This window comes from Mustela nigripes, chromosome 2 (genome assembly GCF_022355385.1).
Source record: "Mustela nigripes isolate SB6536 chromosome 2, MUSNIG.SB6536, whole genome shotgun sequence".
Classification (NCBI taxonomy): Eukaryota; Metazoa; Chordata; class Mammalia; order Carnivora; family Mustelidae; genus Mustela; species Mustela nigripes.
In genome coordinates, this window is record NC_081558.1 from 26,493,956 (window position 1) to 26,518,364 (window position 24,409).

At 52.2% G+C, this 24,409-nt stretch overlaps 1 protein-coding gene across 1 annotated transcript in view; it reads left to right on the plus strand.

Moving 5' to 3' along the window:
- FLNB (filamin B) overlaps positions 1-22,799 on the plus strand; it is a 146,430-nt gene extending 123,631 nt beyond the window's left edge. Inside the window, 16 exon segments of the mRNA XM_059390036.1 lie at positions 611-739; positions 1,607-1,780; positions 2,671-2,829; positions 3,144-3,347; positions 4,349-4,501; positions 4,606-4,728; positions 6,564-6,830; positions 7,419-7,556; positions 8,993-9,108; positions 12,263-12,395; positions 14,401-14,577; positions 18,860-19,078; positions 20,032-20,235; positions 21,058-21,200; positions 21,202-21,255; positions 21,257-22,799. Coding sequence (XP_059246019.1) covers positions 611-739; positions 1,607-1,780; positions 2,671-2,829; positions 3,144-3,347; positions 4,349-4,501; positions 4,606-4,728; positions 6,564-6,830; positions 7,419-7,556; positions 8,993-9,108; positions 12,263-12,395; positions 14,401-14,577; positions 18,860-19,078; positions 20,032-20,235; positions 21,058-21,200; positions 21,202-21,255; positions 21,257-21,349 — 2,486 coding nt within the window. The 3' untranslated portion in view covers positions 21,350-22,799.
- The last annotated feature ends 1,610 nt before the right edge of the window (positions 22,800-24,409 follow it).

Consider the following 24,409-nt stretch of genomic DNA (forward strand, 5'->3'; position numbering starts at 1 on the left):
AAGTGGAAGTCCTTGCACAGGGCTGGGTCTGAGGTGTGGGATAGATTACTAGGGCCCTCATAGGGCCTTACATTTTGAAAGGGGCAGCAAATGGCCTTCCCAAAAGACTTCTCCTGTTGTGTTCCATCCAGTAGTGAATCATTTCTTCACATGGTCAGCTGTTTCTTCCCTTATTCATCAACCTTTGGGATTATTTTTCTTGCGCACTATGAGTAGACCCTTTGGGTATCCCAGCATGGTCAGCTGTCCTGGAGTCTCCTTTGGATTTCTGCCCCTGTGTGGGAGACCCCGCCCTTGCCTGCTGTTAAGGGGAATGTTAAGACACTGGGTGTCCTTGGGGCGCCTGGGTGGCTCAGTGGATTAACGCTTCTGCCTTCGGCTCAGGTCATGGTTCCAGGGTCCTGGGATGGAGCCCTACATCAGGCTCCCTGCTGAGCAGGGAGCCTGCTTCCCCTCTCTCTCTCTGCCTGCCTCTCTGCCTACTTGTGATCTCTGTCTGTCAAATAAACAAACAAAATCTTAAAAAAAAAAAAAAAAGACACTGGATATCCAAGGGATGCATGCTCCCCTCAATGAGTCCCCCTCGATCTTGTGTTCTTTGCCAACTCAGAAAGCCCGCTCCAGTTCTATGTGAACTACCCGAACAGCGGGAGCGTCTCTGCATACGGTCCGGGCCTGGTGTATGGAGTGGCCAACAAAACCGCCACCTTCACCATCGTCACCGAGGATGCAGGAGAAGGTACTGTGTGGTCCCTGTGGGTTTTGCGCTTCCGGCCATCTGTTTGGAGAGTCGAGTGGACACAGTTCCGGGACAGCTTTAAAAATTAGACTGCTGAGGGGTAGCATTTGTCTTGTCCTTTCTTCTCTGTCTCTTCTGTAGAGCTGCTCTGTCTTCACCCAAGGCAGAACTTTTGAGGTCCTTTGTGTTCTGATGGAAATCCGTTTGATGCTGTGAGATGTTTTTACGGGACTTGCCTGAAATTTAAGCATGTTTTTTGGTAGATGATGATGTTCTTTTGTTCTTTTTTGCACGTGTACATGTATCTAGAAGACTGCCTGAGTTACTGCCCATTCCAGATACAGCTCCATGCCTGTGCCCCTTGTCACCATGGAGACTTCTCAGTTTGTGGTCCTTTTTTGAAGATTTTCTTTTTAAGTAATCACACCCAACACAGGGCTCAAAATCAAAACCCCAGGATCGAGAGTCGCATGCTCTGCTGACTGAGCCAGTCGGGTGCCCCTAAATGTGTGGTCCTTACTGGATTTTCATGATGGCACCTGGTGCCCCACCAGCAGGAACAGCCTATGTGTGGCTCCCCTATATGTGTGGCTCGTGTGCTGGACGCCTTTCACGTCCCATGTATCCCGAAGAATAGAGAGATCTTGAAGGTCACTTATAGTGAATATTTCAGCTGGTGAAATGTCTTTCCAGTGGGCGGATTTGGCATGTCATTTGCTTTGCTCTGACATGCCCCTTGGTGGCCCACGTGGCGTGCATCAGCCTCTTGTTCCCAGCGTTGGGACCACCCTGGATGAGTTGTGATCTCTGTTGAAACAAGGGAACACACTCTTTCTAAGGGCTCGCCCTCCTCCCTCCCATCTGCAGGTGGCCTAGACTTGGCTATCGAGGGACCCTCCAAGGCTGAAATCAGCTGCATTGACAACAAAGATGGGACATGCACCGTGACCTATCTGCCCACCCTGCCAGGGGACTACAGCATTCTGGTCAAGTACAATGACAAGCACATCCCTGGCAGCCCCTTCACAGCCAAGATCACAGGTAGGATTACCTGGCTCGTTTAGGGGGTAGGCGGGTGGGAGAGGCTGCCTACGGGGAGGTGTGGCTGCCTGGACAGCCCCTCTCCCCATCAGACCTGCGGCAGCAGGCTAGGCATCTAAGTGTAGGTTCTACTTCCAGACTCCTTGGGGAGGAATTGGGGTGCAAAGTCAACTTCGGGCTGGCCCAGTTCCTCCAGTAGCCAGTAATCTAAGGGAAAGCTCACAGTACCCTTCAGACGGCCCTTGTTTGGTGCTAGTCGGGCCATAGCATGCCAGTAGCAGGCCCTCAGAGGCATTCACATACTCCATGATTCACGTAAATATGTGAACTCGGAGATACCCTTCAGCATCACTACTGGATAGATTTCCTTTCCGTTTTTTGGATGGAAAAACTGACACCGGGTGAGATAGTGACTTAGCCAAATTCATAACGTGGGTATTCGGGACTCAGACCCAGGTTATCTGATTCAAAGCCCACACTCCCAGTGTCTGTTGTGCTGGCTGTGTTCATATCATGGTGTCAGGAGGTTATAAAGGAGATAAGAAAGGCAAGGTTCTTGACCCTGAGGTGTTCAGACCTGTCTGTGGGCAGTCACCAGTCCCACGTGGAGCATGAGGTACTTGTGCCTGAGGAATGTCCAAGGCAGGAGGTGACATGTGCCTCCTGCTGGCAAAGACGCCTTTAGAAAGTGGCCCGTGAAGCCTCGAGTCTCCTGCCAGTTCCCAGACACCATCAGCCAGCACTCATCGTTGGTTAGGTCTGCTCATGGTCCCAGATGGGCTTTTTCACTGAACTCCGAGTAACTCATTCTCTGTGCTCCTGCGTAAAAGGTGTGTGGCTGGGAGACCACACGTAACCCGAACTGCACGGTGGGGGGGTTTGTTTCCCAGACGACAGCAGACGCTGCTCTCAGGTGAAGCTGGGCTCTGCCGCGGACTTCCTGCTCGACATCAGTGAGACAGACCTGAGCACCCTGACGGCCAGCATTAAGGCACCATCCGGCCGCGACGAGCCCTGTCTCCTCAAGAGGCTGCCCAACAACCACATCGGTGAGCCCAGGCTGCCTTCCTGGCTGGGGCTGGGGCTGGGGCTGGGGCTGGGGAAGGGAATCGAGGGGGATGGGCTTTCCTCCAGTCCCGTCCTGGGGACCTGATAGCACATGAGAGCATGCAGCTGGGTCGCACATGCTAAGAGTCCGCGTGCGCTTCTGCATTGAGCTGTTGACCATCCTCTTGGACACTCTGGGCTGCTGGAGAGTCAGGAGGGAAGTCCATTTTCATTCCTGCACGTGTGTCTCCCTCCTGCTTCCTCTCTTTCATCCTGTCTCTGGACCTTACCAACCCCAGTCTATGCTCCGGTGCAGGCATCTCCTTCATCCCTCGGGAGGTGGGCGAGCACCTGGTCAGCATCAAGAAGAACGGCAACCATGTGGCCAACAGCCCCGTGTCCATCATGGTGGTCCAGTCCGAGATCGGTGATGCACGCAGAGCCAAAGTCTATGGCCGTGGCCTGTCGGAAGGCCGGACTTTCGAGATGTCTGAATTCATCGTGGACACAAGGGATGCAGGTGTGTGGAGACGTTCCTGGGGAAAGGCTTGCGGGAACGGTCTTCTTTTTGCTCGGGCTGCTTGTCTTTTCATCCTACCACCTCCCCTTTCTCTCTGAGCATCCTTCAAGTTGTAGGTCTTGTACCTGCATCAGCATTTAGGGCCCACAATCCCCAGTGAACTGGGTATTATCTGTATTTCTAGAGGAAGAAACTGAGGCTTTACAGAAGTGAACAGCCTGTCTGCTCCTGGCATCTGAATCCAGAGCCAAAACAAGTCACAGATCTGTCATGATGGGTTCTCCCACCCTCCAGCCGCTTTCCAGGACCTCCTGGGCTCATCCCAAGCAGAGGAGGTTGGCCAACTGGCCAATATCGTGTCAGCTGAGCTGCGCTTTCATGGAAATGTGGAATCTCTTCCTGTTTGCTCTCTAAAACGGCTTGAATTGGATCAGGCCTCTTCACACTATGCCATGTGGCCATATATATCTTCATTGTCTGCCTTCTTGCGTCATGGCCATTTTGGTGGCTTTTGGACAAAGTGACAGTCCCAGGGGAGAGAGCTCGAGAATTTCTGGTCCTGGCGGGCCGATGCTCCCTCTTGATTCTTCAGGTTGTTAAACCTTTGGATCTGCTCCCTTAGGGGTTCCCCGGCTAGATGGAGACACCTGGGCGCAGTTTGAACATTCACATTCTCAGACCTGGAGCTGGTGATGAATACATGCCATTCTTGGAGGCGTGTGGTCAGAGCGTCTTCCCTAGCGGGTTCTGTAGGACAGGGGCTCCATGGGATGTTAATACATACCCTTGACAGGAGCTGTGGTCAAAGCCACGCTCAGAGGTTTTTTGCTATGGGATTTCACGTGCTCCCCTGCCTGAGGCTCTCTGATTGGGGCTGCCTGCTGTTTCTATCTTTCCACCATCTGGAAATAACAGCTTGTATTTCCGTTCCTTCTGCATGCGTCGAGCTCCCCCTCCCCAGTGAGTTGTGGTGCCATCAGCCCCGGGCTACCGTGTTGCAGGTTATGGTGGCATATCCCTGGCAGTGGAAGGCCCCAGCAAAGTGGACATCCAGACAGAGGACCTGGAAGATGGCACTTGCAAGGTCTCCTACTTCCCCACTGTGCCCGGCGTTTACATTGTCTCCACCAAGTTCGCTGATGAGCACGTACCTGGTGCGTCTGGCCCCCTCTGCCCTCCCTGTGTGGCGCTTGGGTTTTCTGTCAGTGCCGTGCCTCAGCCTCCGGGCTGCTCACCAGGGCCTTCTCGGTTTTCGCAGGGAGCCCGTTCACCGTGAAGATCAGCGGGGAGGGGAGAGTCAAGGAGAGCATCACTCGGACCAGTCGGGCCCCGTCTGTGGCCACTGTTGGGAGCATCTGTGACCTGAACCTGAAAATCCCAGGTGAGCGTGAGGAATGCGGGGGTCAGGGCAGGGAGCACCCCTGGGAGCCATGGCCTGTGCACTTCTCACACACTGGAGTCTGGTCATCTATTGATACTCCCACATCATTTTTTTTTTTTTTTAAAGAATTTTATCCACTTACTTATTAGAGAGCGAGCAAGCAGGGGGAAGGAGTGGAGGGAGAGGGACAAGCAGACTCCACACTGAGCGTGGAGCCCGACACAGGGCTTGAACTCATCACCCTGAAATCATGACCTGAGCCCGAATCAAGAGGTGGATGCTTGACCAAGTGAGCCATGCAGACGCCCCTCCACATCGTATTTTTAGTGACGACGTAAGATTCCTTTCCATGTCCTGATGTACTGTCCTTCCTTACGTAGTCTCAGCGCACGCACACTCATTTCCATCCCCGGATTCCGACAGCCGGGGCTCTGTAAAGCTCTCCGCTGTGTGCTCAGTCCGTCAGCACGTCGGATGGTTGCCCCGGCTGCTGTGCCGGATGGCGCGGCTGCTGTGATTTGAATGCTCCCCCACCCTGGCAGACAGACCGCCCTCGTGATAAAGGATCCGTGCCCATCTCTCCATTTCCCCACCAGCCCCAGGCAGTGTTTCCTTCTCACTTTGACCAATCCAGTGGAAAAATACAGATCTGGTTTTCAGTTCCATTTCTCGGGTCCCTAGTGACATGGACTGTGTTTTTGTCTGCTTTACATTCCTCATTTTGCAAGTTCTCTGTTTCCGGAGGAACTAGCAGGTCAGTTACTTTTTCCCTAAGGTCTCCCTGGCTCTTGGCTCCTCTTTTCTCTGATCAGGTCCTTCTCAGTGCCAGCTGACTCTGGGTGAGACTCGCTTCCCCCTCACTACCTAAATGAGCCTCTGTCCTCGGTTAGAATGGAAGACAGCTCATCAGTTCCCAGATGTCCTCTGGTCCCAGGCCATGTAGGGCGACCCTCTCCTCAACCGCCCTTCCTTTCTCTGTCCTCAGGGCTCAAAGTCATGGCTGCTCAGCCCAGGTCGTTGTAGGGCTGGCGAGTGCAGCTTCATGTGGCTCTAGGTGATGGCATTACGTGGTCACCCAGCATGCGGTGTGCCTGTCTCTACCACGTCAGTGCAAGCACGGTCACTGGCATGGCATGAGCACCGAGGGTGTGACAGACGCGGTCTGCGTCCCAGGGTTGGTGACCGGAGGCGTCACTCTTCTGAAAGCATGGCCTCTGGTATTTGACTTGCTCAAAGCTTGGCTTATGCACAGTTTCCCTTTGTGGTTGTGACCAACGTGGGTTCACTTTTTCTCTAAATGCATTTGTCTTGTTGCCTCCAAAGAAATGCCAAGTCTTCTTGAAGGTACGGGGTGACAGTTCTTGCATTTTCTCCCCTTACCTACCCATGGAAAAGAGCTCCAGTAAGCATGATGGGTGGGCACGTGTCACCTTTGGCTTAGGAACATCTGATCTGTTATAATGGTTTCTGTTTACCTGCTGTCACTTACCAGCTCCAGGCCCTGGTTTGAAACTGCTGTGTGGAATTAATGCTAGCTAGGAAGTCTATAAAAGTACTCGGTGGGGCAGACAGTGTCACTATCCCTACAACATTCTCTGCACTGCGTGGCTGCAGGGGCCCTGGCATCTCCATGGTGGCCACGGCAACCCAGGGTTTGAGGGAGACAGGGTAGGCATCCCGCCTGAGTGGGAGGAAAGCCTGAGCACCCCATATCCCACCCTGGGCTGCCCTCTGCCCCACCTTGCCCTCTGCTGCTTGCCCTGCATGGCCTGCTCTGCCTTGGTCCCTCACCCTAACCCTGCTCTCTTCCTCCCCAAACTTCCACCCCCTTTCAGAAATCGACAGCAGTGACATGTCAGCTCATGTCACCAGCCCCTCTGGCCGCATCACCGAGGCTGAGATTGTGTCTGTGGGGAAGAACTCGCACTGTGTCCGGTTTGTGCCCCAGGAGATGGGCGTTCACACAGTCAGCGTCAAGTACCGCGGCCAGCACGTGACCGGCAGCCCCTTCCAGTTCACCGTGGGGCCACTGGGAGAGGGGGGCGCCCACAAGGTCCGCGCGGGAGGCCCTGGCCTGGAGAGAGGAGAAGCAGGGGTCCCAGGTGAGCTTGTGGGCAGGCTCATGACTTGAGAACAGGAGGAGCCTACAGGTGTGAGCACCCCACGTTCTTCACGGGTGTGGGATTCTGACGGTGGTATTAAGGGGCATTCTTGAAAACAAGGCCTCTGTGGCTACACATGATTAGGAATTACCCACTTACCCAAAGCTAATAAACAAGCTTACTGAGAGACCCATAGAGCCTGTAACTAGGTATGTGAGGATCTAAGAGGGACGCAGGCTAAGGAAGCTCTTTGCAGACCGTCCTGCAGTGCTGACATTTGGTGGAACACACTGGAATTCTACAAAACCCATTGTGGTGGTGGTTGCTGGTGGGGAAGATCTCTAGGGACAAAACTGAGTGTTCTCATCTTTTTCTGCCTCGGTCGGGTGTGTTCAGAGATGCCTGATTTCCCACAAACTTTATGTTCTCATGGGTGATGCTCCGAAAACATCGATGATGCCCTTCCTTGGGGCTCTGCCTGGCCTTAAAGGAGAAAAAAGGGAGCAGATGGAACCCAGCATCATAGGTGTGAGCTAGAAGAGAGTATGTCCCAAGCTTGGTCGCTAACCAGGTGTTTCTTTGCTTTAGCCGAATTCAGCATCTGGACCCGGGAAGCAGGTGCTGGTGGCTTGTCCATTGCTGTCGAAGGCCCTAGTAAGGCTGAGATTACGTTCGATGACCATAAAAATGGATCGTGTGGTGTGTCTTACATTGCCCAGGAGCCTGGTATGTAATCACGAGGCAGCTGAGGATGTGTTTCTTGTTGGGGGATGCCTAGGCTGTAGGGAACGGAAGCCTGGCCAGTTAGCTCCAGTCAGTGGAGTTTATCTGTATGGGTGCGTGGGAGCGCCTTCTAGAAATCCATGGCAGGAAATCAGTCGGGCCTCGGGGCAGGAAGTGTGGTTCTCTTGTACCTCTCTGCTGGCCTCTCCTTCATTCCTTCATTCAGCCCTGCCCTTCCTCCCGCTGACCAGGCTCTCTTCCCATCCTTGGCCACTGGCTCTGTGGGCTCAGGGCTCTGAGCTCCCTCAAGCAGCAGCTCTTGACCTTTTGTGAGCCGTGGACTCTCTTGGGCATCTCCTAAAGCCTACAGGGACTGTTCTCAGGATAATGTTTTAAACATATAAAATAAAATGCACTGAGTTATAAAAGAAATCAGTTACATTAAAATGGAGTTATCGAAATCTTCAGGAGAATGTGTAACATAGTAACATAAGCACACTCTTCCTGAATACATGAAGTCATAGGATTTGGCAATGGTCTGCTAAGGACCTTAATTTCAAAGTAGAGGTGAGAGTAAATAATACATTAAGGTATATGTAAAACTGTAAAGTGACATGAAAATATCTGTGATCTTTGTTGGTGACAGAATCACGCTTCTGATGTGTGCTTTGAGTGTTTCTTATTGATGTTTCTTTTTTTTTTTTTAAGATTTTATTTATTTATTTGACAGAGAGAAAGATCACAAGTAGGAAGGCAGAGAGAGAGAGGGAAGCAGGCTCCCTGCTGAGCAGAGAGCCCAATGCAGAGCTCCATCCCAGGACCCTGAGATCATGGCCTGAGCTGAAGGCGGAGCTTAACCTACTGAGCCACCCAGGCCCCCCTCTTGTTGACCTTTCCAATAGAAAGAAAGGAAATGCTAAATTTCAGTCTGAACTTAGTGAAAGTAAGATGTAATTTTTTTTCCCATTCAAGTTTCCTAGGTCTCCTGAGTTCTATAAGTAGGACCTTAGGGAGGCCTTGGACCCAAGTTAAGACTCTTGGCCCTTGGGGTGGCTGGGTGTCTCAGTCAGTTCAGTGTCTGTCTTTGGCTCAGGTCATGATTCTGGGGTCCTGGGATCAGGATCCCTGCTTGGCAAAGAGTCTCCTTCTCACTCTACCCCTCCCCCTACTCATGCACGTGCTTGCACACTCTCTCTCAAATAAATAAATAAAATCTTAAAAGAAGAAGAAGAAGAAGATTATCGGCCCTTTCCCGACTAAAGGAATCCTCTTGGCTCAACCTCAGCTAGGTGACCTGCCCTCAGCCAACCAACCAGCCCTGACGGTCGGGGAGGCAGAGGCTCTTGGAAGGCATTTCAGCCCTAGGAAGGAAGCCAGAGGCCGCTCTGGAACCACCTTCCCAGATTCTCTGAAATGATGGGACTTTTCTGTCCACACAGGTAACTACGAAGTGTCTATCAAGTTCAACGATGAGCACATCCCTGAAAGTCCTTACCTGGTGCCAGTCGTCGCACCCTCGGACGACGCCCGCCGCCTCACTGTTATGAGCCTTCAGGTGAGACGCAAGGAAACATCCGTCTCATTGGCCACAGGCCGACCAGTGAAACCCTGGACTCTTGAGGCCGCTTCAATCCTCCCTTCAGTGCCAAGGGCCCCATTCCAGTGGGACCAGAGATGCTGCCAGCTGTAGAGGACCCTTCTTCCCATGGCAGAGTGAAACCCCCACCACCACCATGGTTAGGACAGGAGACACTTGGGGCAAGCAGAAACAGAGCCACAGTCAACAGAACACCTCAACATTTGGGAACAAGTTCGTTTCTTAAATATTTATTCAAGAGAAACAAAGGAGGCCTGTTAATAATCGGTTAACGGTTAAGGAAGACTTTCCAACAGAACAAACACCAGGCCAACGGTCCAGGGACATTCTGCCGGCTACTGCAGGCTTCCTCTCCCTCCAAAAAGTCAATTGCAGTTGATTTTATTATGGTGCTTTATTTATAAGGGTGCAAGGTACCACCTAAGGACTTGATCAGTATTAAATCCTTGCATGAGCCTGGGGAGTAGGTTTCTCCGGACCCCATTTTAAAGATGGAGAAACTGAGGTATAGAGAGGTTACGGCTACCAGAAACCAGCTAGCATGAGGCAGAGGGATGGTCTCTGTGGCTCCGGAACCTGTGGTCTTAACCATGGCCCTGTGAATCCCCGCCCTGGCACGGTGGCAAGCAGTCACATAGTCCAACCTGTGGGGGTGCCAGAAAGGGCAACTTTCCCCCGTCTTCAACAGGCTGTCAAAGTCAAGGTTTCATTAGAGCCTGCAGCCAGACTAATAACCGGTAGGGATACCTTTGGGACACTGAAAAGCAATTAGGTGTCAGAAATCAGGAGCAGCAGTTCAGTTGCAGAATCACACCAGAGTCCCCCAGTCTGATTTCTGATCAGTGGGATTTCTCAGTAGCCTTCAGCTGCCCCACCCCCACCCCCATTTTTGAAAATCCTGTATCTGAGGTTGGTGATCTCATCGACCCTAATTCCACACACTTGGTTTACATGTGAGATTCTAACCTTACCCTGAGGAGAACTAGTGCTGCTGGTTGTTCCGAAACATCAGACTGAACCCAAAGCAGACTCACCTCGGCGGATTGAAGAGGCCTCACCCAAGAGTCCTCAGGGTGCGAACGGGTCGCTGTGGTGTCGATGTTTTTCTTGTGTTTCATTTAAAGGCTTCTTAACAGAAGTTTCTTCTGTGGCCGACTTAACTAAAACCTGTGGAGGGAGATAAACCCAGCATTTGTTGAGGGCAGAGAGCTGCCTTCATGCATCTCGAAGATTTCTCTCAGATCTTCTGAGGCGTTTATCTCCCTCTTGAGGATTTAGCGGCAAGCGGATTCAGGTAATGTAAATGGTTCTGTCCCCAAAAAACCTGGTTTGGAGAAATCCTCTCCAGGAGACTTTTCTGTAGTCTCCTTTCATCACCGTTAGGTCGTCAATATTTGAACAAGTGTGCAGTGGGCTGTGCGTGTCTCTTTGTCCCATTCCGCACCCCTCCCCCCACCCCCTGGGTCACTTGGTGCTGAGTGATATGTAAATTATTTATCGGAGATTTGCCCGCGGCCTGCATGCCAACATCTGGTGCTGATTAGGAAAAGAGAGGCATGTATTGTTTTGTCTTGCGTTTAAGACTTTTTAGAAAATTAAAGTCGGCTGGCATTTCGTAGAGGAGGGGAGGTGCTACGGGGGCAATCTGGCGATCAAAGATTCCTGAATTTCGTGTGCAGTCCTCTTTCCCCAGCCTGTGACCTCCAGTGCAGCACAGTGCAATAGAATGTTCTACAACAACGGAAACGTCTCAATCTCCTCTGTGCAACGTGGTAGCCACTGGCCACATGTGGTTGTTGAGCCCTTGAAATGTCGCTAATGTAACTGAGGAATCAGATCTTCAATTTAATTTAATTTAATTGATATAAATTTTTTAAAAATATATTCTTCGGTGGCTCGTGGCTACCAGCTAAGCAGTGTAGCTTTACTGCCTTATTGGTGAGACGTGGTCCTGGGACAAGCAGCCTCAGCATTGCCTGGGAGTTTACTAGACTCCTAGAACTCCAGGCTCTCCGTGCCGCACCCCCCCAACCCCCCACCCCAGCCTCTGACCCGCTGGATCAGAATCTGCATTTTAACAAGACCCCCATGTGCTTCGATCGCACCCTGCGGTATCATCTGAGGAGTGGCTGTCTGATCGACTTCACCACAAAACTGCTAACGAATTAAATCTTGTGGTTCAGGCAGGACTGGCCAATTTTAAACTATCTTAAGCATCTAAACCTCTAATCCCCTTCTCCTGGGAGAGGCTCTAGTTTCCAGGGCTGAGTGTGGAGGGTAAAACTGAACCAGTGAAGAGTAAAAAAAAAGTCTAGGTGCACTAGACTTCTTTCTGTTGAGGTGGGGGGAGGAAGGCAGAGGGTGGGGGGAGACGGGGAGTTAAGTGCAGACAACTTCTGAGTTCATATACATACTTAACGATAAGCTGACCTTTGGGAGCCTTTCTGTGTATGGACCAGCCCCTGCGCTGAGTGCTTGGAATGCATCACTTCCTTTCATCCTGATACGGCAGCTGTCTGGCGTAGATTCGGTTATTGTGCCCATTCTGCAGATGAGAAGACTGAGACTCAAAGGTGGAACAACTTTACTTACATACCTAGGAAATGGTAGTCACCCCAGGTCCTGCTGGGGTGTATACTCCTCTATGAGTTTATTAAAAGTTGTCTCCATTCCTACCCTTGAGATAAAAAATAGCAATGATATAAAACTGTTCATGTTGGTGAGTACAGGGTTTTGTCCATTGCCAGGCTCCTCTTAAAAGAGGGTCCTTTCTGACTTGGAAGGCACTGGGTTTTCTGGCTGTCTGGTCTTGTTTGAGATACGGAAATTACAGTTCTGTTGGCGAGGATGTCTGAGTCTCCAAATCCGGTAACCCTCTCTCCCAGCCCAAACCGAGGTGCTAGACGACGCTGACATGGGTCTCTGCTGTCTTATATTTAAAGCTAGAAGTGTGGAAGAAGGCACCTGCTCTTCTGTTGTCAGATGTTGTATGGTTCAATATCCCGGGCCTTTTTGCACGAGAACTGTCCCGTGGAGTCCCAGGTCGGGTCAGTGTGTGCCACCGAACAGGAACACCAAGGGCCATAACCTCTTTAATGTATTAAATTCCCAGGAATCGGGATTAAAAGTTAACCAGCCAGCCTCCTTTGCTATAAGGTTGAATGGGGCAAAAGGCAAGATCGATGCGAAGGTGCACAGCCCCTCAGGAGCCGTGGAGGAGTGCCACGTGTCTGAGCTGGAGCCAGGTGAGCGGGGCGGGCGGGCAGACCCCGGCATCTGTGCCTCTCTGAGGCACGTTTCTGCAGGCGTGCACCCCCATGGAGGGCTCACCAGCCGTACCGAGGCCAGCCAGCCTGCAGATCCTTTTTGCTGCTCTTGCCAGGCCCTGTTTACAAATTAGGGCATAAACATTCGCCAGGGACAGGAAGACACTTTAAGACACAGCCTTCCTTTTTCTTTTTTCCTTTTCTTTTCTTTTCTTTTTCTTTTTTTAAAAGATTTTATTTATTTGACAGAGAGACACAGCAAAAGAGGGAACATAAGAAGGGGGAGTGGGAGAGGGAGAAGCAGGCTTCCTGCTGAGCAGGGCTCCTGGACTTGATCCTAGGACCTGGGATCATGACTTGAGCTGAAGGCAGATGCTTAATCAACTGAACCACCCAGGCACTCCTTTCTTTTCTTTTTTAACAAACTGTTTTGTTTTCTGATTCTATTCACATTCTATTCATTGTGGGTTTTTTCTTCTTTTTTTTTTTTTTTAAGATTTTTTTAATTTATTTGACAGACAAGAGATCACAAGTAGGCAGAGAGGCAAACAGAGAGAGAGGAGGAAGCAGGCTCCCCGCTGAGCAGAGAACCCATGCGGGGCTCCATCCCAGGACCCTGGGATCATGACCTGAGCCGGAGGTAGAGGCTTTAACCCACTGAACCACCCAGGCGCCCCTGTGGTTTTTTCCTTCTAGTTTAACAAAATCTTAACAGATTTTTATTATGTTGTTGACCTTATGACACAAGTAAGTACTCTCTGACCTCACTTTACTCTGAGGGAAAAGTTAATCGATGTTCATCCATAAATTTCAAAGAATCTGGGACTCCAGTATGCTTATGAGTCCAAGATTTTCCTGCCTGCTCCCTTGACGTACGGAATTCTCTGACGTCTATCAACTTTAATGAGCCATTTTGCCAGTGAACATTTGTTAAGTGTGAGAGACTTGGCAGGATGGTAGGAGGAAGACATGATGCTTGCCCTCAAGCAGGAGCTCAGAGTGGGATGGGGACCTGGCTGGAAGCCTGCAGTCCCTGCGGAGGACCCCAGGTGGTCAGTAATACCACAGGGGACCCGAGAATGAAATGATGAGGGAACAGGAGAGAAAAGCAAGTTCCTGCCTTGGTGAGCCCGGAGGGCTTCTCAGAGGAAGTGACGTGGAATGTGGGCTCCAATACGTGAGGAAGTGTAGGGCATCTGTTATGTGTCCTACGATGTGTCCAGTAAGGGTAGACACCTGGAGAGGCTGGAGGAGAGCAGTTAGTCTGCATCCCAGATGGGAGGGTTTCAAGGAGAAAGAGGTGACGGATGGATAGTCTTGGTGGCTGGTCATTGGACAGATTGCCGCCTGCTGTGACCTAAACACTGTGGAAAACCTGGCCATTGCCCTGGGGAAGCAGTTGCTAGCTTAGAGCTTAATTCAGGAGCATTAATGCTAGTTGGAGCCATTTCTTTTCCCTTCAAGAGAAACTTTGTGAGAAGTGAGCTTTTCATAAAGAAAGTGTTCTCCCGGGGTGCCTGAGTGGCTCAGTCGGTTAAGCGTTCGCCTTTGGCTCAGATCATGATCCCAGGGTCCTGAGATTAAGCCCCGCTTGGGGGGGGGGGTCCCTGCTCTGTGGGGTGCCTGCTTCTCCGTCTCCTTCTGCCCTGCCCCTCACTCATTTTCTCGTTCTCTCTCTCTGAAATAAATAAAAATATCTTTGGAAAAAAGAAAGTGTTCTCCCAAGGCAGATGCCATGTTCTCAGAGGATGAATCCTAGAATTTGAGACTTGGATGCATTTCCCAAAGGGTTGACGAGGGACACCTAAACAGGCCCATTTGGTTTTGAAATCCAACATACCGGGTACCAGGCTTCCGGGAGAGGTGTGGTCTTATTAATGATTTAAAATGCACCGTCTCCGGCTGGACTCCCGTCCTTTTTCCTCGCCTCGTTTGGTCGTATGCACATACTCAGCCTGACCCTGTACTCTGCTCACTCTCCTAGACAAGTACGCTGTGCGCTTCATCCCCCATGAGAACGGCATCCACACGATTGACGTCAAGTTCAACGGGAGCCACGTGGTTGGAAGCCCCTTCAAAGTGCGGGTCGGGGAGCCTGGACAAGCGGGGAACCCCGCCCTGGTGTCCGCCTATGGCGCCGGGCTTGAGGGGGGCACCACAGGTAACCCATGGCGTCCGCCTCTGATCATTAGCTGAGCCTGCTCCAGGGGCTCAGCCAGCAGGAGCTCTTCAAACTTCAGGAAGCCTTCCCTGACCTCTCCCCCCCCCCACACACACCCCCCCCCCCCCCCCACGCTGGGGAAGCTGCAATGCTCAACACTTTGGAGCTCTTGATCTCTGGAATTGTTTGGGGACATGTACTTTGACCCTCGGTCAGTCCAAAAGCAAGGGCTTGATGACTGTGTTATCACACCTCATTACTGTTTGTTCCACTTCGCCTGTCTTCCTTGGCCAAGCGCCTTGACTTCAGGGCCAGGACACCGATGGTGAGGGAAGACAGGGTCCTGTCTTTGCTTCTGAGGGTTTCTTCGCCTGCAAAGGATTCAGTGTGTGTCACAGGCCTCCTGGGAGGTCTCCTGCCCTCCATTCCTTCTGCAGTCCTGGGCTCACAGAAACAACCTTGAATTGGCAGTAGGACCTGTCACAGTCTGCCTCCCCGTTTTAGTTTCTGGTCCTTGGGGAGGAGGAAAAGATGGTGGCAAGGAATTCTAGAGCTTTTTGGACTTCTTACAGTCTGGTTTTAGTCTTTACCGTGGATGGGGCACATTGGTTGCAAAGGAGGCAGCGGGGATGTATGTAAAGGAAGCTGGCTCTCTCTTTGCTTCTCCCTCCTTCCATCTAGACCCAGGAGGGAACACCACCTGTGGTTCAGGGGAGGACCTTCTGTCTGCCTGTGTCTGTCACCCTCACACATGGTCACTTAGCTAGTTGGTTTGTTAAAAAGGTGGACATAAGTTTGGCTTTTATTTTCCAGAAATAATCTTGGTGCATGTGCTACTGTACAGTGTTTTTCACTTGGCATCTTCGAGAACTTTGTGTCAAGACAGATATCTGCCCCTTGTAATGGCTGCGGTTCGTGTTCATCCCATGAGCCTCCAGGCGGGCCTTGGGTGGGTGGGTGGGCGGGTCACTGTATGGAGAGGGCCAGCCTGGGGAGCTTGTCCACTCAGGCTTCTCTGCAGGGCCTGTCCGCAGACATGGACACACTGGGCATGGTTTGCACTGGGGGTTACCTTGGGCCTTGGGAAGGCAGCCCGGTCCTGGCTCAAGGCCCTTGTGTGTACAAGTTCTGCTCCAGTCTCCTGCTGATGTGGTGACTTGGACAAAGCAGACCCGCCTTGCCTGGGCAAGGAGATGAGTGGCTGCGGCTCCTGGGGATCCAGCCCTAGGGAGCCTGTGTCCCAAGTGGCCCGAGGGGCCCTGTCCGGGTGCAGGAGTCACTGACAGACTGGCATGCGGCCCTAGGCTCTGGTTGAAGCAGTGGCTTCAGCAGAAACACCCACAGGGGTGGCGTAAATACTTCTGGACTCCCAAGACCGTCTAGTCCAGCTCCACACTGAACTGTGGGCCAGCAGCCTGCCCTTAATAAGAGGCATGGTAACCCTTCACCGTACGCCATTCCATTTCACAGATGAAGAAAGTGAGGCTCAGAAGGGTTGAGTCTCTCCCTAAGCTTACTTAGCTGGGAGTAACAGAACCAAAAATCAGTCTGGGTCCCTGACCTCAAAGCCTATCCCCTTAACCCCAGAGTCTGGCTGCCTCTCTGAGTGGCTAGCTCACCCCAGATAATGACTTCATCCCTGGCCCACTTTGGGGGGTATTCTAAACGAGGACCCCTATTGTCCCAGCTGCCTGGAATGGTCCCCATGCAGGAGCGCAGGCATTTGGTCCCTGGCAGGCCACCCGCCTTTAAAGACCACGTGGGGTCCTCCCGGCATCGGAGCCACACACACCTTGATCCGGGTTGCCTAGCAGCCACTGAGGTCTCCTGCAGCTGCCAGCAGCCACCTTCCCTCCTGCTGGGTCACACCTGCTGCGTTCGGGGCCTCTCGTGCTTCCTCTTGGCTGTTTGCATGCCTTCTCGGGAGCTTGGGTTTCAGGCTGTCCTTTGCAAGGGCTGGATGCCACTGAGAGAAGGAGCCAGTCTTACAGGGAGACTCCCAGCCAGGAGGGAGAGGTACAGAGCATGCCTGTTTCAAACGCTGTGTCAATATTGCTCTTGTCAAGGGGAAGGCGTCTTGTTTTTCTAGCCCTCCCGCTCGCAAGCCTTTTCCCAAATATCCATCCCAAGATAACACAGCTGCAGTGTGCATGGGATGAAAAGGTATCTGTGCTTGGCTGCTGGAGGGCCTGGCACCCTGACCTTCAGAATAAAGCAAACTTCCCTGTGTTTTTATGGGTTCGCTTGCTGTATCTTTTGGCTTGAGCTTTAAATGGGCCATTTTGCAGGTTTTGGAGCAGGGGAATGTGGAGAATTTGGGGTGGGACTCTCTGCTTGCCAGGGAGTTGAGAGGTTGAGCATGAGACCAGGGGGTTCTCAATGTTCTCTGGGTTGGAAGACCAGTCTTCGTGATAAAATGCTCCAAGATCCCCTGTGCGTGCCAGGTGGAGTAGAAGAGCCTCCGTCCCTCCCCCGCCCCGTCGCCCACCTTCACAATAGAGTAGGGCTGCAGTAGACACGAATTCACCACACAGGAACTCAGCTGTGCGCTCACGGGGCTGCAGGGGGGAAGACCGCCATGCCCAGAGATGTTTGGGCTGTCATGCTCTAGCTGGAGGCAGTAGGCAGAGGGACTCCTGTGTGTGGGGATTTTCTTTTTCCTCACTTCTCTCAGACAAGTGCCTTAGCTCCACGCTGGCCGGGTCTCGTGTTTAAATCCCAGTCCTTCCATTCCCCAGCCGTGGGACTTGGCGCCAAGGATTTGACCTCACCCGGCCTCCGCTTCCTTCCTGTAAAATGGGAAGAATAAGGGAGCCCACCCCACAGGTTGTTCCACGTAGCTCTTGCCCTGTCATTCCTTACTTCTCTTTTCCCACCTCGTGTCTCCTGTCTCTCCAGGCCCTCACAGCCAGGATTCACAGATCTTGATCTTTCTCGAGAAGGCAGCAACTTGTTAAAATGGGTTGGGCTTCTCGCCACTACAGCCGGGTTTTTTCATCTTCACTTTAAAAATATCTTTCCTTATTGTCGCCTTGCAGCTACTTCCTGGAAAGGCCGTCCCTTGTCGTGTGCCACCCCACCCCCACCCCCTTGCCCACACAGCCTCACTCTGGGTTTAGAGACAAGGTTGAGATAATCCGGGGGGCCCTGGGACAGGAGGAGCCTCAGGAGCTTCCAGAAGCAGCTGGGTTGTGTTTGGGGGTTGGATGATAGCAGCGCCTTTGTTTTATTGATAGCCAGAACAATAATTCTTTCTCTGGCCTAGGAGCTATAATTAAACCCAAATAGTTCCCAGCTGGGGCGGCATCCAGGGCTCTGGGGAAAAGCCCTGCCCTGCACAAGCTGCTGTGCCGGGGATGGCCTTTAGAGGGCACTGTCATGGCAGCCCTCACGGACCACCTCCTGCCTCTTGGCATGGGAAATGGGCCTGAAGGAGTGGAGGCTTCTGCAGGGCCCCGGGCTCAGGCAGGAATGCAGCACAGACATTGATCAGCCCAGCTTTTCTTTGTCACAAAGCAAGATGTCCGTGCAGAAGGCCCCTGTGGGCCAGGCAAGAGGCTCTGGAGCCACATGGAATTGTTCATACCCCGGTTCTACCAGTTCCTAGTTTGTATCACTGCCCGGCAAGTGCCCGAGCCTCCCTGAGCCTCTGCCGTTTGTTGAACAGGAGTCACTGGGTACGTAACAGGATGCTTACTCTAGGATCTGGAACCCGAGCAGTGGAAGCTTGAGTCAGTTAGCAGGAGCCACTGTTTCGGCTGGCTGGTGCTCCTGGCAAAGGGGAGGGCTGGCAGATTCCAACAGCCTCCCCAGACTTCAGCGTGGTGACTGAGGCAGGGAGCCTGTGGGAGGAGAAGAAGATGCTGGGTCTGCTTGGCGTCTCCAAGTCCACTCAGGGGAAAAAGGAAAGGTCAGAGGGGCCCACGCATCCTCCACCCCGCTGGAGGCAGGGCTGAGCCCCCGGCAGCTGAAACAGCATCTTAGGCTGACAGCGAAGACTCCGGCTTCTTGTCCTCAGCCACCACGCCTTCCCAAAGGCAAGAACAGGGTGTCCTGGCGGTTGGGGCTGGTGCGCGAAAGGTCAGCCACACTCTTGCCTCCTGCTAGGAAAGGGACTTACTGCCCTCAGGAGCTCAGAGCTAGTACCGATGCTGTGCCTCTGTGGGGAAACCTATGTCTCCCCCCGACCCCCGCCACTGCTTCACTGCCCCTGGGAAAGCTCCCCAAACCACATCCCCCCATCCCTCCAAACCAATACACATTCCCTCTTCATTTCTCCCAGGTATCCAGTCTGAATTTTTCATCAACACCACCCGAGCAGGGCCGGGGACGTTATCTGTCACCATCGAAGGCCCGTCCAAAGTTAAAATGGATTGCCAGGAAACCCCAGAAGGCTACAAAGTCATGTACACGCCCATGGCTCCTGGAAACTACCTGATTGGCGTCAAATACGGTGGACCCAACCACATTGTGGGCAGTCCATTCAAGGCCAAGGTGACAGGTAACAACCAAACGGCTTTGAAGTTACTGTTTTTCCTGTGGACCATGTCCTGTCAAATTATCAACAGAGTTACTTGATACTAGAAACTGTGGGTAATTTTAGATATGTTGAATCTACTTTGAATCTTGAATATAAAGAAATGGTAGGACATTGCCAGGAGAGTAAACATCTTTAGAAGCCCGTGAATATGTGTTGACGTCATCGCCCTATAAAATGATGAGCGTTGAGATTGAAAAAAATGTTTAACAGAACAGAAAAAAAATTTACATATTTGTTAAGATCGGACCTGAAAAATCCTCTTGTTTCTAGCCTTTTACTTTTAAAATAATCAAAAGGTTTTATTAAATTTATAAAAATGCACCTCCTTCAGAGCACTAGGAAAAATACCAGTCAGTAGCATCTCACAGCCCACGGGCCCTAGGTAATCATCATAAATATCGTGGTAAATCCCTTCCACGTGTCTCTGCTCGGTTCACTGTTGTATAGGTAGTATATATAGCTTCATTGCAGAAAAATTTATTAAAGAGTCAGATGGAAAAATCATCCTTTCACATGCAGAGAGAACCATTTTTGTTAATTTTGTTTTATGTTCTCCCCAACATCTGACATTGTTTATGCATAAGGGTATTTTATTTCCATGGAAAGAAGTAGATTCTGCAGGGTGCCACAGGGTTATGTGGGAGGGATTTCCAGGCTTGGTCATTTGTCATTGCCCACTGGGTGGGGTGGGACCCAGGGGTTTGGAAGACATTATGGGTGTGAGATGGGGAGCTGGCAACGTTTACATCAGGTGTTGGGGATATGAGGTGGGGATGTGGTAGCTTTGGGATCCAGCCGTTGAGGTGCACGGACTTTCCTGGAGCTTCTGCCCCCGGGACACTCGCCTCTTGTAGCTGAGAGAGCCTACTGCCTCTGGCCATTCACTCCTACCTCCCCTCCCTTCCATCTTCTAGGCCAGCGTCTGGTCAGCCCTGGCTCAGCCAATGAGACCTCGTCCATTCTGGTGGAGTCTGTGACCAGGTCATCGACAGAGACCTGCTATAGTGCCATCCCCAAGGCATCCTCAGATGCCAGCAAGGTGACCTCCAAGGGGGCAGGGCTCTCAAAGGCCTTCGTGGGCCAGAAGAGCTCCTTCTTGGTGGACTGCAGCAAAGCCGGTAGGTAGCCTGGTCCTGCTTGAGGGTCAGGGTGGAGGCGGGCTGACACCCCCTGCCCACCGGCCCATGCAACCCAGGCATTTGCAAGTACTTAATATTTGCTGATGATTTTCCTCTTTTGACTCTCGATTCCTTCAAATGCCCACAAGGTAGACAGGAAAGGTGACATTATCCCCATTACAGATGGGCAAATTGAATCGGTAACCTGGCTCCTTTCTCTGCCAATAATTGCTTTAATTGCAGTTTGAACTTGAGTATTGATTTGGGTGTCAGTGGTTAGCTGCCTGGTCTCGGGGATCTGGCACATCTGGGCTGGAAACCTGGCTCCAGTACTTCTTCCCCCGCCCCCTTCCCTCACCCCTCCCTTCCTTCCTTGCCTCCTTCCTTCCTGCCCCAAACTTAGCCATGTGATCTTGGGAAAGGTATTAAATCATTTTCTAAAAGTCAGTTTCTTGTTGTCTAAAATGGGAACCTTTATAAAGTGACCTTCCTTAAGTTTCTGATGAGAATGAGATCAGAGTAGCGATCACTTATATAACTCTTTGCTACAAGCTAGGGCTTCACATATAACTCTGTAAACCTCATAGCAAGTCCATAGGGGAGGTGCTAGGATCATGTCCTATTTATAGATGGATTTGAACCCATGCCATTGGGCTCTAAGTCTGCTTGTAATTGCCATGTTGTCCCACCTCTCGAAGTTCCCAGTGTCAGAATCTCGGCAGACAATAGTTGGTATATTTCCTTTGGCTCCCATTTCCCCTCCCCTTCCTCTGCCTTCCATGATGCATCCTGATAGAGTAACCACCTTTCCTTGCATCCTAGGTTCCAACATGCTGCTGATTGGTGTCCATGGGCCAACCACCCCCTGCGAAGAGGTCTCCATGAAGCACGTGGGCAACCAACAATACAACGTCACATACGTTGTCAAGGAGAAGGGAGATTATGTTCTAGCCGTGAAGTGGGGAGAGGAACACATCCCCGGCAGTCCATTCCACGTCACGGTGCCTTAAAACGGTTCTCGTCAAATGCTGGGAGGAGTTCTGGTGGTTGCTTTTGTTGCTTGTTTGTAACTTGTTGTATACAAAGTTTTCCTCCAGCTTGTTTATGGGTCTGAAACCCCACCCCAAAAACATTGTCATTCTAAAGTGCCTTGAGAAATAAGTCCTAGACTTGACTCTTTAGGAACGCATTGGGGACTGTTAAGAAATATAGACTCATGCAATGGGCTGAGGATTTCCATGCTCATTTGGTTCAGATCCAGATCTGACCTCTTGCTGGCACCCATCGCCCCCTGCAGACAGACCAAGGTCACTCGCAAGACTGTTGTTCCTAAAGCATGAAATTGGCTAGCCCGGTTATGCAACAAGACTGGCAGGGCGGGACAGGGCAAAGAGGCCACCTACTTTTAGGCTGTCACTTAGAAAACAAGATGACTTAAAAGAAACCAGCTTCATCTCTCCAGCATCTCTCCATCTCTCCCTATCACAGAGAAGACTCTTGTTTCGACATGACTCATCTCCACACTCCCACCTGCCCCGTGGCCTTTTTACACGTCTCAGAGGGCAATGGTACGCGGCGGCAGACGGCCCTCAGTGCCTCCTAGTGCCTCTCCCCTCGTTCTGCTGAGTCTTCCCCTGCAAAGTTGTAACATGGGCCCCATCTGGGCAGCCACGTTTTGCTTTTGTCTTTAAAGGCCCTTGAAGTCTCTGGGTCCGAGGAAGTTCTGCAGTGGCAAGCAGCTCCCTCCTGCCAAAGATCCCTTTTTTTAAAACCAATTCGAGGCTTTGTTCTTAACACACACTCCAGCCGTTGTCAGTCTGATGAGTCTTGCCAACACGCTCGAAGGGACCGCAGGTGGGTCCCTGTGTCAGTGCCCTCGTCTGCAGAGGCCTGTCATGGGACAGAACATTCCACACCCACCTCCAGTCAGCTGTGGGATCACTTCTAGAAAAGATTGATAGACAGGAAAGAATGGAACTCCTGCTGATCTTTGGCCTCAAAATCAGGCTGTGGCAGAGGGGGTAGGAAGGCCAGCGACAGCTCCTAGGTGGTCTTCTGTTGTTGGGCAGAAATCGTGAAAGCTACATAGCTGACGGTGGCCCTGTGTTCATTTGGCCCCGACCATGTCCTCTGAGGTTGTTCGGAAAGCAGAGTGCAGGTGCATAATTCCAGAAATGGGGCTTAAGGAGTTTTGCACCCCTTTCTGCAGACCTGAGCTGGCTTTGGAATAAAGTTAAAGCCTTTGGGCCTGACTTTAGGGCCCAGGGGTGTCATATGGCCTGGGCCGGCAGACCTTTTTGATTTGCTGCTCCGTCCCGAGGAAGTGGCTGCCCTGGTCACGAGTGCCTCCATGGGTGGGACGGGGAGTGAGGCAGAGGACTGTCACTGAGATGTAGCAGCTGGGAGCAGGTGCTGGCAATAGCCCACCTCTTAGAAACCGGGGCAGCCCGAAGCCCCATGTGAAAGGGCCACAGGTTTTGTAAACTGGGACGTGGAAGTGAAACTGGAATCAGATGCCGACTGTAAATTGTATCTTATAACTTATTAAATGTTTGCTCCGTCAAGCTCCCTTGGTGTTCTTGGACGGTGTTGTTTCTGAATAAATGGTTCGAGTCTCTGACCAGCTCTCCCTGCCACAGATGAGCAGCTTGTTCTGACGTGAGCCTGGCTTCTCTTTGCAGGAGGGATGGTGGCCCTTCATGAGCGCCGCTGGGAGGGGAGTGTCAGGGGAGGCCCAGCAGCCAGACAGGTGGCGGTGAGGGCCCTAGGGAAGGGGCACTGGCCAGGACACCAACACAGTGTCTAGGACAGAAAGCCTTTTTCCCCAATGATGGGAGAAGGGGTCGTTTTAGGGGGTTTACGTAAACAAGAGGCAATGTCACCTGTCGTCCCAAGCGCCCTTGGACCAGAGGGTTCGGGTGTCTGTGGTATTAGTCTTTCTCTCCCTGCCCCTTCCTTCTGCTAGGAAGAGCTTGTGCCTGATATATTCTTAGCATACCTCCCCCCCGCCCCTCCTGCTCACCCTCATGGCACCCCCATGACCCCACTTTGCCATACTGACACCAGCTCAGGTGCTGAATGGACACATCACTTGGGGCAGACCCCAGACCCTGGCCTTTTTGTCCCCAGAGTGGAGGCTCTTCCTCCCTGGTTATCCCTCTGTGGGAGCAGGAAGGGCACCAGGATTCCCCAGATGAGCCCCAGGAAGTCCCCGCTGGGCCCCTGGCCCTCCACTGGAGTGAGGGCTTAGAGAGAAAGGCAGGGAAGGGGAGGACTGGATCCTTTTGTGTGTTTCTTCCTGGCACCTCCTTATTGGTAAGGATGGAGGCTTGTTTACCGCTGGGAGGTGGGAAGAAAGTGGGAAGGTTTTCCCTCCTTTTCCCTCCCCGTGGAGGAAGCCCCCATAGCTATGAGCCTGTGCCGGCTGTGACTGTTCCAGGACTCCCCAAGCTGGGGGGCTCAGGGGGCTGTCCAGGCTCTGCGTGGTGATGCTGACCTTGCTGGTTTCAATCCCAGGAGGTCTGGCTGGTTTCTTTTGGGGAGGCAGCATGTCTGTGTTCACAGCTGGACTTGGGCATCAGGTATTGTTTGAATGTGGGCTTGGTTGCTTAGTGGCACTGTAGCCTTGGGGAGGTGGCTTTCCCTCTGAGACCAAGCCTCCCTCGGGGTGGTTGTGAGACTCCTACGAAATCTCACTGGGAGCTGTGAGTCTTGGCTCCTGCTGTCTGTGACCAGCCCCTGCTGGAGGTGCCATTCCTTGTACAAGGCCACACCTGGGGCTGCCCTAGCGGGCCCCTGCCTGAAACATCACCCACGACCCAGGGGAATCTGTGCACCTCCCAGGTGGTCAGTGGCTAGAACCACAGGGCAGCTCCTCTCTGCACCTGAACTTGCTGCTATGGGAATGAGCTGTTTTCTGTGCAAACACCTCAATGACTTTGAAACTCGACCTTGACCTGGTACCAGGCCCTTTCTGACTTCCTCCAGTTGACTTGTCCCCCTTTCTACCCGGGGCTGGCTGGGCCATCACTTTTGAGGGGCCAACATGGGTGTAAGCAGGACAGCACTAGCAGCTGACCTGCAAAGATCTTTAACCCAGAGAGACCCAGTTCCCTTCCAATCCACGGGGTGCGCCTCTCCCTCGTCTGCCTTCCCTCTGCAGCCCCGGGAAGCC